Raw genomic sequence first — 12655 nt, forward strand, 5'->3', positions numbered from 1 at the left:
GCAGGCTTTTCCTGGGTCTTGGAGGCCTGGCGTCTAGCTGCAAACGAGGATCTCCCCCTGGCAGAAGAGCCTCGAGAATTGGGCTGTCTGCCTCTAAAGGACTGTCCTCTAGGCAAGGAGGTCCCCCGAAAGGGCTGACGAAAGGAGCTGACCCGAGGGTTACGGCTCCTGCTAGGGAATACCGGCTAGGAAGTGCTTTTGCCCCCCGTTGCCTGGGAGATCAGGGTATCCAATTCCGGGCCGAACAAACCTGCTGCAGAAAAAGGAATGGTTTCCACTGACTTTTTTGATTCCGCATCTCCTTCCCAGTATTTCAGCCATAACGTTCTTCTTGCTGAAATAGATGCAGCCTGAATAGAAGAGGATACAGCCGCTGTGTTCTGGGCCGCCTCATAAAGGTACCCCGATGCCTCCTTCAAATGCAAAGCCAGGGGAAGTAAATCAGAGTCCTGCAAGGCCTCTGCCAGCTGGTCTGCCCATGCTTCCATGGCTCTAGCCACCCAAGCTGAAGCAAATGTGGGCCTAAAGGAAGAACCCACGGCCGTAAATATAGATTTCAGCTGGGATTCCACTCTGCGGTCATTGACATCCTGCAGAGATGCAGAACCTGGAGCTGGGAGTAAAGTGTGCTTGGCCAATCGGGCTATTGGAATATCCACTTTTGGAATACTTTCCCAGCGAACCACATCTTCCTCTTGCAATGGGTACAGGGAAGAGAACCTTTTGGGAACAGAGAACCTCTTATCAGGCTGATTCCAGGCTCCTTCTGAAATATCCTTAAGCTCTACGGAAGGGGGAAAACGGATAGCCTTTCTTTTGGCCTTCTTAAAGAGACTTCTGTCTCTACAAGTAGTATCCTCCGGTTCTGGGAGGTCCAATGCTTGTCTCACTGCTAAAACCAAATCATTAATAAATTGGCTTTTAGAGCTTTCTTCCTGTCCCAAAGGTTGAACCTGGTCAGGATCAGAATTAATTTCCCCCTCTTCCTCTGAAAACTCCTCAGAGTCTGAAAGGACCATAAGGGTATTATCAGATCTAGGCCTCCTTCTTTTAGCAGGCGGAATGTTTGGGGATTCAAGTAACTGGTTTAGTTTATCCAAACCCTTTATAAATGCTGCAGACCATGTCGGTTCTGTGGGAACAGGGGCTAGGTCTGTATGAGAAGAGGAAGGTCCTGGTATAGACGTTCCAATAGAACCTGTGGTAACAGGGAGGCCCAACTGAGTACTAGTATTATTAGCCACCAAAGTAGCCACAGTAGATAGCAATTGATCAGATTGAAAAACCATCTGTGCTAAAGAGGAAACCGACTGTGTCAGGGAGGTCACCCAGGCCGGTTCCTCCGTCAGTGGGGCTGAAACATGCTGGGTTTGCGCAGAGGGAACCCCTGCCTCGCAGACAGAGAAGAGCGCCAACAGGTCCTTCTACCCACAAGGTACTTTTACATTACATTTAGAACATGTAAAATATTTTGCAATACGGCCCTTTCCCTTATCTGACATTTCTTAATAAAGGAAGGCACACCAAACACACAGACTTAAATTGTTAAATTTAGCTGAGTAGAGAGAGAGATATATAAATGTGTGGAGAGAAAAGTGTAAAACTACAAGTAATCAACTAATCTAGATATAAAAGTTGTACTTGTAATATTTTAAACACAAAATAATACCTAAGCAAGTAGGAGAACTATAGAATAACCCCTACTAGCCCACTAGTACACAGCAATACAGAATATGTGTTTAAATAAGTCAAATACTTAGCCCATAGGCTAAACAGGGGAAAAGTCCAACAGCAGTATCCTGGTGCCTGCTCCCTCAGATCTGTTCTCTCTTCCCGGGCTTCTCCTTGGCGCCAGAAGACTGGGATCAACCATCTCTCTCTCTGGAAGGAGGGGGAGCTCTATTTCTTAGCTCCCCCCCTTAGTAGTGCTGCCTCTGCAGCGATTCTGTGGTCCATATAGAAAATAAAAAGGGTTAAGTGGCAGAGTAGTGGAGACCTCCAGGGGAGGTCTCCGCAGCGGATAATACCTGATGCCCACTCCTATGTATGAGGGGGGATTCAGGTATAGCCCCCTTCTCCTCTCCTCCATTTTCCAAGATGGCCGCCGCCAATGCGATATCCGATAAACGGCGCTCTATGCCTGCAGTGGCAGCGCCGGTTATCGGGGAGGCTCCAGGAGTGACAGCGGTCCGTGAGACCACTTGTCACTCCCAATTCAGGCACCTATTCTTCTTGTCTTCCTGTCCCTGTCAGTGAGAGCCGCTGGCTCTCATCTGACAGGGTAGTGCCTGCGCTGCCCTGCTGTGAGTGTGTTCTATATATTAGAACACACTCCAGCTCTGCCACCTATAAAAAAAAAAAAAGAATAAAATAAAAGAAATAAAATAACCTACAGTACTAAAACACTGCCCAACTCCATGGGCACCTAAAAAAAACCTGAACAAGAGGGGGCAGGGGGATTGTAGAGGGGAGGGGTCTGTCGGCAGTACTAAAGTTAACTAGTTAGGTGCCAACTCCCCAAGCTCCCTCCACAACCCCATGGTAAGCAGTGTCCCCCAGTATGGATGATAGAGAAACATGTGTTTAAGTTCTAACAATTTCATCTACCTGGTAAACTTGTAGGATATTGTGCTCCTCCTCTGTACAATACTGTGAATAAAGAGGACTGGGACATCTCTCTGGTACATTTCTCTTACTGGATCCATCTGTATGAGGGACACACAGAGACTGGGTACATTATTCATAGGATGTAGTGACCTACACAGATATCTGATTAGACTCTTCAGGCCTGATTCATTAAGGAAAGTAAAGCAAAAAAAAACGAGTAACTTTCCACCTTGTCAAAACCATGTTGCTTTGGAGGGAGAGATCATTTAAAATGGGAGAGCAGATTTATAGTTGGGTAAGGAAATGTCCTAGATGAACTTTAAATTTCAAAAGTAAAAGTAAAGTTAGCAAGTATTTGTGTGCTACATGAAAAAAACAGCCAGTATTTAACTTATATGCACAATAATAAAACCTTGCATTGTAACATGGTTTTGACCAGGAGAAAACTTACTAATTTTTTTTGTCTTACTTTCCTTAATGAATTAGACCATTCATCACTAAAACTCAGTTCCTAAACTCTATATTTTTCTGATATATCAGGTGTTGAAGTCGTATAATTGGATGAACGAAAGTATATTGGTTTAATATTGGTTTGCCGTGCGTATTGCAAAGCGTACGCCAGGTAACACGTGGCGTGATGCGATCGCACGGTAAAATACGCACGCACACACTAGCATTACAACATTTAGTTATTTATACAATTCATATTGGTTCCGTTACACTGTAATTTATGAGCAGATAGCATTTGGTTTATTATTAGTTTATATAATATGATTATATGTACATTTTATTGTTATTAAAGGTTTAGGTTATAGGAAAGGTGTCGTGCCTGATATCATATTGAAGCCCTAATCATCAGCAGCTGTCCGGTGCAGTCGGCGAAGAGATCGCACATTGCATACTTTAGTTATTGATATTAGGGAATAAACCTTTGTATGATGCTGGCTATGAAAGGAGCAGACCCCCTGGAGAGACGACCCCCTCCTTTGGATTCCTTAGATTGAATCAGCCTATGAACTGTTTACCCTGAAGCCACCCTGTGCCTGGACCTATGGAAGCAAGCTACGTCATCTCTATTGTTCACAATGAAACACTGACTGTATATATTAGCTGCATCCCCCACCAGGGTCAGGCTACTCTGACCACAGTTATCCAACAGATACACTGTTCCATTGGGACCCATGGAAGCGCAGCGATTGCAGCGGTATGTATGTATGTAACTTTTGGTATTGGCTGTGCTGTATTGTACTTTATCACAATATAATAATGTATTGAAATTGTTGATTATTTACATCTGCTAAAATAAACCACCATGTGCTTTGGAAACACATACAATTGAGTGGGCAATGCTTATTTTAAAACGATAGAATTACTTTAATACAGGTTATATATATTTTATGGAAAAGACATATCAGACTAATTATTCTAATATCAAAATAATGTTAATATATTGATGGTGCAAGTTTATGTTGATAGAAAGTAATTTACCTGCTAAAAAGTGTGGTTGATGCTCCTCCATCATGACTTCCTTGTACAGATCCTTGTTTCCTTCTAAATACTCCCATTCCTCCATGGAGAAATAGACAGTGACATCCTGACACCTTATAGGAACCTGACACACACAATGATACAGTCATCACCCAGACACATCCCCTGGTGTTACTGTATAATGTCCCATTCCCAGCAGTCACCTCTCCAGTCAGCAGCTGAATGATCTTGTTGGTGAGTTCTAGAATCCTCTGGTCATTGTTTCTCTCATGTATCAGTGAGTGAGGTGGAGGTTCCATGATGGGGCTCACAAGTTCACTACACTTCTCCTCCACTGTTGGGTATTTCTATATATAAGAGGACTTATTTAAAACATCAATGAGAAACCATGCTTTCTGCAAAATGTCAGTCTAGTTGTAATGTCAAGTTATCATGAGACTTATGCTTCACATAGAAAAAGAACTCATTTACACCATTTGTAGACTATGAATACATGCAAACATATTACCTAATATCTCAAATAGCAAAATATCTGACTCCTCAGTAGTGTCATTTATCTCTGGGCGTCACTTTAAAGAAGCCACTTACACAATCTCTCTGCCAAATTTTACATATTTACTTATTTAGTGTAAAAAAAAAGTAAGCTATCAGACCACATAGTGACAACGCGACAATGCAACAAATATTGTAATGGAAACCATTTTTTGACTGCTGGAAGGAAACCTCACGACAACACAACATAACGACAATGCGACAAAGCAACCAGATTGGGATAAAACCAACGGGAGTTGGTTCAATTGAATCCTGGCCAGGTTTTAAGGTCTTTAGGGTCCCAGTCGGACCTCCCGTTGGTGTACGCTGGGCAGAACTTTGACCCGGGGAGCCTGGTCTGAGCCTTCCACTAGATGGATTTGGATGACATTTAATATAAAAACAAAAACGACACTGGGCAGCCACCTCATTGGTGTGTTGGAAGAGCTTATAAGCTGCTAATTATTTTTAAAATGTTGACGGTTACATCCAACTCATTGATAACTTAATAACTGGAAGATTTGAACCCAGGCAACGCTGGGAAGTTCAGCTAATAATACATATTAAGAGATGGGTATTACTTAACTGAATATTAAATATAGAAAACCGGAATGTTGAAACGTGACTGATTGTGTCAATCAAGCTCTATTTCACTCCTCTACAACAGGTTGCTATGTTAGGAGTAATGTGCTTCTCTAACTAAAGAGGCGAAGAGTGACTGGCAGTTTGGCAAACTTGCATTGCACAAATTTACTGTGTCTATTAGCTTATTCATACACAGAGGCGGGACAAGTGTCTGGAGATTCAGCATCAACTTTTTGACCACCTCAGTACACTGTCCAAAGGATGTAGGACGAGTTGCGGCTGTCTATATTGGAGTAGGAAATAATACTGTATTTTTTAACAGTGTTAAGTGGAATGTCAGGTAAACCTTGGGTAATGCATTTTACCTTCATAACTCATATGTGAAAAATTCAGATTTGGGGTTTAGTGTCTCATATTAATTCTCAGCAGGCACCTGTTGTTGTGAATGAGATAGTAGGGACGTCAGTGTGACAATCCCAGAACCCCTCACCTCTCCAGTCAGCAGGTGGATGATCTCCAGGGTGAGATTTAATATCCTCTCGGTCATGTGACTCCTGTCCTTGTCCATCATGAAGACTCCGAGAATGGGCACTGGTCGTAGAAGGAGGGGTTGACCTTGAGGTGACCTTTTGTAGATACAGATATAATACATTGAGTAATGTGTTGAACTATAGTAAATGTAGTAGATATGAAAGTAAAGAAGAGTCTTTGTGAAACAAAACCAACAGCTTAGTCTAGGAACAGTGAGTGAGATGGGTGACTAAGTATATGTCTAAATGTTTCCTGCTCTCCTATGGTTGAATAAACAACCACTTATGTGAATTTATATAACGCTCATTAATAAATTAATAATGTATTCCATAACAAATTTGTCTGTATTGTTGCGGAGATGAAACAGTTCACTTTTTCAAATGCTACTAACTAAAAAAACAAGAAAATATTAAACAGTGTTTTCCAGTTTTTGCCCAGTCTCTGAAGAATACATTTGTATTATTTGTCAGTTTCCGGTCAATATTTATCATTTTTTCTATTAAACTTTAGAATAATTAACCCATCTTTCCTGCGGTCATAAATTCACATTTTACCACAAATTACTCAAAGGTCATCTGTGTCCCCAAACTCTGAATGAAGGAAATTGTAATTTTCTATTTCAATCATGAAACAAAAAATTCTTCATTATTTAGGTCCTATATTAATTTCCCACCATAACTTCTCCACTCTCTCTCTGAATGATTAATCTCTGGTTATCTCTTACATCACTCCCAAACTTTCTTCTTTTACTGTGTTTTATATTTCCTTTCTTTTTACTTTTATCTTTCCAGATGATAATGTACTTTACTGGTCTCCTGTCTGTCTCTTCCTCAGTTTTCAGCTCACAATGTTTCACAGGAATCCTCTCATATCACTAGACTCCAACACCCTCATTGTTCTTCTAACCGACTCCAACCTACCAGCTCTGGAAATGTCTCTCTTACACACCCCATGCCCTACCTCCCTCTACCAACTGAACCCTGACTGGCCTCTGTTTCACAGTTGTCGCCGCAAGACTACAGGGGGGATTCAATTAGTCGCCAAGTGGGGTATTCAATTGTTGCTTTTAACGCGCTAAAACGAAAAAAAAAAAGCGCTCTAAAAATATTAGCGTTAATACGGTAATATGCGCGTAAATACCGTTAATACGGTAGTTTACTCGCTGAATTTCATCTCGCAGCTCAGGGAGCTGTGAGATGAAATTTAGCGCGTAATTACCGTATTAACGCTAATATTTTTAGAGCGCTCATTTTTTTTTGTTTTAGCGCGTTAAAAGCAACAATTGAATACCCCCCCAAGTGTCTAACATACGTTCCGGAGACACTTCTGTTACAATCTCCTTGAGTGGAGATTTCTACCATAAATGCCAACAATGTGCGCGGCACGATGTCCGTGCACCACAACGCCGGCAATTGAACCCCCTCCCCCCACTTGCCACTTTCACCCAGTGGAATAAACACAAAAATCAGAGTAGTAGTTTCTTCCACACAGAAATCCTTAAATGGTTCGGACAAAATCGAGACCTTTTAAAAGTAATTAGAAATAATTAGATTTCAAGCAGGCGAGTCTCCTTCACTTTGGTACTGAAGTCCCCTGTGGAAAACAGCTGGTGCCCACTACTAGCCCAAGTACCAGCACTTTGCACCTTGGCATTTGGCTGTCTGAGAACAGAAGTGCAGGCTGCACAGGGAAGTGGACTGTGGTATCACCTTTATGCTGGAGGACGTGTGTTACTTGGCTGTCCTCGCTCCAAGTCAGGGGAGAATCAGCAACGCTGGGGAACTACAAGAGACTCACTGATCAGACTGTGAGCAGCATTGATAAGATTATGGACCTGTCTACGTTACAAACACTTACTGTGAACAGCTTCCCGTCCGGCAGCGGCTAAATCCCCTTCAGTGTAGGTACCCTGGCACGTCATTATGACGTCGCAGGGTCATGTGATCGCAGCGGTCACATGGTACACAGAGTAGGCGGCTGCTGAAAGTCTATGGTACTCGGTGCAGGAGCTCCATCATTTCTTTCAGTTCCTGGCTGCATTCGTGTAGAAAAAGGTAAGAGGAAGGGGAGCAAGTGTGTGTGAGTGTGTGATGGTTGTAGCGCTGGCACAGGGGGCATGTGTATTGAAAGCTGGACTGGCACAGGGGGCAGGTGTAATGAAAGCTGGACTGGCACAGGGGGCAGGTGTAATGAAAGCTGGACTGGCACAGGGGACATGTGTACTGAAAGCTGGACTGGCACAGGGGACATGTGTACTGAAAGCTGGACTGGCACAGGGGACATGTGTACTGAAAGCTGGTCTGGCACAGGGGACATGTGTAATGAAAGCTGGGCTGGCACAGGTGGCATGTGTAATGAAAGCTGGACTGGCACAGGGGACATGTGTACTGAAAGCTGGACTGGCACAGGGGACATGTGTACTGAAAGCTGGATTGGCACAGGGGACATGTGTAATGAAAGCTGGACTGGCACAGGGGACATGTGTACTGAAAGCTGGACTGGCACAGGGGGCATGTTTATTGAAAGCTGGACTGGCACAGGGGACATGTGTACTGAAAGCTGGACTGGCACAGGGGGCATGTATAATGAAAGCTGGACTGGCACAGGGGGCATGTGTATTGAAAGCTGGACTGGCACAGGGGGCATGTGTAATGAAAGCTGGACTGGCACAGGGGGCAGGTGTAATGAAAGCTGGACTGGCACAGGGGACATGTGTAATGAAAGCTGGACTGACACAGGGGGCATGTGTATTGAAAGCTGGACTGGCACTTTTTGAATCTTATCCAGAGTTATCCCGAGGGGCTCTCTAGTGTGCGCCATTTAACCCTTAGTGGGCTACTTGTTTTTGGCAGATCTTTGCCTATACTTTTAAATGGATGCCTTTACAGCACTTTTACTCACTGTTATATGGCAAAGTGTGTTTTTATGCATACAAATCACAATGTGATAAAAACATTCAAACACCATAAAATTGAGAAACACTTAAGAGAGTCCCAATATGCCCTCTCTCTCATGACTAACTTTTATCCTAAAATACTGCTTGTTTGAGTTTCATTTATCAGTTGTAATAAGCCAGGGTTTGGAATTTGAGGTAACATTTGTACTTTTTCCATCATGCATCCGGGCAGTGCAGTCCCGCTAATGGTTGCACAGTGCATTTGCTGGGGAGTGATTCCCAAACCAGGACGTAAGTATATCTATGTATACACAAAAAAGACAAACTGGAGCATTTGCACAAAAATGAAATGTGCTATATATTCTGCAGTTAGTACCTTACCCTTACTGTGTGAGGGGCGTTGTAACTTAAAGCAGAAGGAGAAAAGGTACAGTAGACATGGTAGTAATTAATTTGTTTTCACATTGCGATTGTCTCCTAGTTGTAAAAATAACTTGTCTACTACAAACATTCATATTTACACTTTTACTTTATTTCCAGGATATGGACACAACAGCAGAAATACCTCAAGGTGTCAACATTTTTTATCTCCAGAATGTGAAATGGAAGATAATGACATCAGAACTGATTCTCAAAGAGAAAACATCATTACCCAAAATATACAACCAGTGCTTCCCAGTGCAGATATGTCATCCGATTCCTCTAAACCCAAGGGACATTTGCCTGATAACTTAGATATTGTTACATATAAAACAGTTGATATAGGTGAAGAAAGTCTTATTTGTTCTGAATGCGGAAAATGTTTTACTCAAAATGCAAAACTTAAGAAACATCAGAGAATTCACATCAGTGAAAAGCCATTGTCATGTTCAGAATGTGGGAAATGTTTTACACAGAATTCATCTCTTATTGAACATCAAAGAATCCATACAAATGAAAGGCCATTTTCATGTTCAGAATGTAGCAAATGTTTTACAAAGAAATCCAATCTTGTTAAACATAGGAGAATTCACACTGGGGAAAAAACATTTCCATGTTCTGATTGTGGGAAATGTTTTGCAAATAAATCAAATCTTATTGAACATAAATACATTCACTCAGGTGAAAAGCCATTTTCATGCTCTGAGTGTGGAAAATGCTTCATGCAGAAATCATATATTGTTAAACACCTGAGAATTCACACTGGCGAGAAGCCATTTTCATGCACTGAATGTAGGAAATGTTTTACAGATAAATCAAGTCTTGTCAAACATCAGAGGATTCATACAGATGAGAAGCCATTTTCATGCTCTGAATGTGGGACATCATTTACACTAAAATCAACTCTAGTTAAACATCAGAGAATTCACACTGGCGAGAAGCCATTTCCATGCTCTGAATGTGGTAAATGTTTTACCCAGAAATCAACACTCATTAAACATCATATAAATCACACAGGTGAGAAAGCATTTACATGTTTTTATTGTGGAAATTATTTTGCACACAAACAGTCTTGTTAAACATCAGAGAATTCATACACATTTATTCAGGTGAAACACTTTTGATATATTTGTAAATGGAAAGTATTTAATATAATGAGCAAATGTAGTGAAACCTAAATTAATTATTCATCCCCTTGTCAGTCACTGGATTAATTTTGTCAACTTGAAAACTGTATGTATCCTATCTTAAGTCTTGTGATGTTTAATAACGTAATTGCAAAATAAGAAAAAAAATTGTCGTGTCTCATGAAATAACATTGCACAACCCATGTAAATGACAGCCTAGCACCCTCACTGGGAACAAGTTTTTATATCTACATTTCATAATTCAATGCGATATATATATTTTTATATATATATATAATCATCATCATCACCATTTATATAGTGCCACTAATTCCGCAGCACTGTACAGAGAACTCACTCACAACAGTCCCTACCCCATTACAGTCTACATTCCTACACACACACACACAGACTAGGGTCAATTTGTTAGCAGCCAATTAACCTACTAGTATATTTTTGGAATGTGGGAGGAAACCCACGCAAACACAAGGAGAAGATACAAACTCCTCACAGATAAGGCCATGGTTGGGAATTGAACTCATGACCCCAGCGCTGTGAGGCAAAAGTGCTAACCACTTAGCCATCGTGCTGCATATGTGTGATTATACAAATATGCAAACATGGATGCTAGTAAGAATTCCGAACATTATCGTTTTGATGTATTTCACTTTCCTGTATAAAACATAAGGACTTCAGTGAACACACTTTATACAATATAGAAACATAGAATTTGACAGCAGATAAGAACCATTTGGTCTATCTGGTCTGCCCATTTTTTTATTAACCTATGGTAATCTCAATCCCTATTTGATCCTTTACTTTTTGTAAGTAAATCCTTATTCTATCCCAAGCATGTTTAAATTGCTCTACTGTATTAGTCTCTACCACCTCCGATGGGATTCTATTCTACTTATCCACTAGCCTTTCTGTGAAGTTGTTTTTCCTCAAATTTCTTTTCTGAACCTGCTTTTCTCCAGTGTCAGTGCATGTCCTAGTGTTCTAGTACAGTCATGGCCAAAAGTTTTGAGAATGACACTAATATTATTTTTCACAAAGTCTGCTGACAGGTACGACAGAGTAAATATACCTATATATGAACAATCAAAAGTCAAGTGGCATTTAAAGGCATCAGGTATTGTTAACACATACTAAAACATCAAACCAAAAGAACAGAGACGGGTTTAGTACAAGCTAAAGGATTATAGGAGGGAGGGTATAGGGGGTATAAGAGATGGAGTCAACTCTTGGAGCTGCTATGAGTAGGTAGCCTGCTGCCTCAGTTTTAATGATGGCAATTTGCATATACTCCAGAATGCCATGAAGAGTGATCAGATGAATTGCAATTAATTTTAACGTCCCTCTTTGCCATGACACTGAACTTTATCCCCAAAACAAGCATATCCACTGCATTTCAGCCCTGCCACAAAAGCACCAGCTGACATCAGGTCAGTGATTCTCTCGTTAACACAGGTGAGAGTGTTGACGAGGACAAAGCTGGAGATCACTCTGTCATGCTGATTGAGTTAGAATAACAGACTGGAAACTTTAAAAGGAGGGTGGTGCTTGAAATCATTGTTCTTCCTCTGTTAACCATGGTTGCCTGCAAAGAAACACGTACATTAATCATTGCTTTGCACAAAAAAGGCTTCACAGGCAAGGATATTGCTGCTAGTAAGATTGCACCTAAATCAACCATTTATCGGATCATCAAGAACTTCAAGGAGAGAGGTTCAATAGTTGAGAGGAAGGCACTCGTTAATTTAGTGACCAATAACTTACAGACGGAGGAGAGCCATCAGTAGGGGAAATACTTTGTACATATACAGCAATACTGTGGTGACACTATACTGGGGTGTCACCCTGCACTGTTCCTGCTATTTGTGTGGTATTGCTTCTTAGAAGCTTCTACTCGTATAGGAGCTACACAAAATTTGACTTGAACTAATAATAATTATTTTTTGTGATTGCTTCAGGACAGAATTATTTTCTTGCACAAAAATGGAAATATTGGAAAGAAGCGTGCTAGTGAAGAAAATGAGTATAAGTATTTCTGTCCTGACCTAAATACTTATTACGTTATTTTGACCCAACTACTTAAAAATCGTGACTACCCCGTAATTATTTGGACTTAGGGGTGCCTTGAAAAAATTATGGAGACCCTAAGGGTGCCTCGAAGTTTGGGAAGCACTGTGTTAGGACATCAACTTGTTGTACAGGTACCATATTCAGTAACAGATAGCCTCAAACAGGTACATACAAAACACTTGTCCTCAGCCAGGTTCACTAAATATGAGGTGGCTTTGATTACCCTCTATAATGTCATATTAAAAAGGTGTACAACTTTGAATCCAGCAACATTATTGTATTACTGCTATATTCAAAGGCGTTCCTAGCATTCCTCTTCCCCTGTCATGTGCACTCTGGAATGCAAGATCTGTGTGCAACAAACTCACTCCCATTCATGACCTCT

General features: G+C 41.2%; 2 protein-coding genes across 3 annotated transcripts in view; one reads left to right on the forward strand and one right to left on the reverse strand.

Annotated features, from left to right (window-relative positions):
• The window catches only part of LOC142095441 (uncharacterized), a 51406-nt gene extending 43736 nt beyond the window's left edge, over positions 1 to 7670 (reverse strand). Inside the window, 6 exon segments of the mRNA XM_075178387.1 lie at positions 2608 to 2705; positions 4096 to 4219; positions 4299 to 4442; positions 5702 to 5837; positions 7452 to 7516; positions 7600 to 7670. Coding sequence (XP_075034488.1) covers positions 2608 to 2705; positions 4096 to 4219; positions 4299 to 4442; positions 5702 to 5782 — 447 coding nt within the window. The 5' untranslated portion in view covers positions 5783 to 5837; positions 7452 to 7516; positions 7600 to 7670.
• A 33-nt stretch (positions 7671 to 7703) lies between these two features.
• On the forward strand, positions 7704 to 10339 carry LOC142159957 (uncharacterized). Of its 2 annotated transcripts, none has more exons than XM_075214868.1 (2): positions 7704 to 7796; positions 9179 to 10339. In XM_075214868.1, exons 1-2 carry the CDS (start codon positions 7733 to 7735, stop codon positions 10135 to 10137), a joined length of 1023 nt encoding a protein of 340 aa, XP_075070969.1. In that variant the 5' UTR covers positions 7704 to 7732; the 3' UTR covers positions 10138 to 10339. The 2 variants fall into 2 exon arrangements, with proteins under 2 accessions (XP_075070969.1, XP_075070968.1); XM_075214867.1 differs by lacking the exon at positions 7704 to 7796 and adding an exon at positions 7826 to 8929.
• Positions 10340 to 12655: the final 2316 nt, after the last annotated feature.

The sequence above is a fragment of the Mixophyes fleayi genome, chromosome 6 (assembly GCF_038048845.1).
Source record: "Mixophyes fleayi isolate aMixFle1 chromosome 6, aMixFle1.hap1, whole genome shotgun sequence".
Classification (NCBI taxonomy): domain Eukaryota; kingdom Metazoa; phylum Chordata; class Amphibia; order Anura; family Limnodynastidae; genus Mixophyes; species Mixophyes fleayi.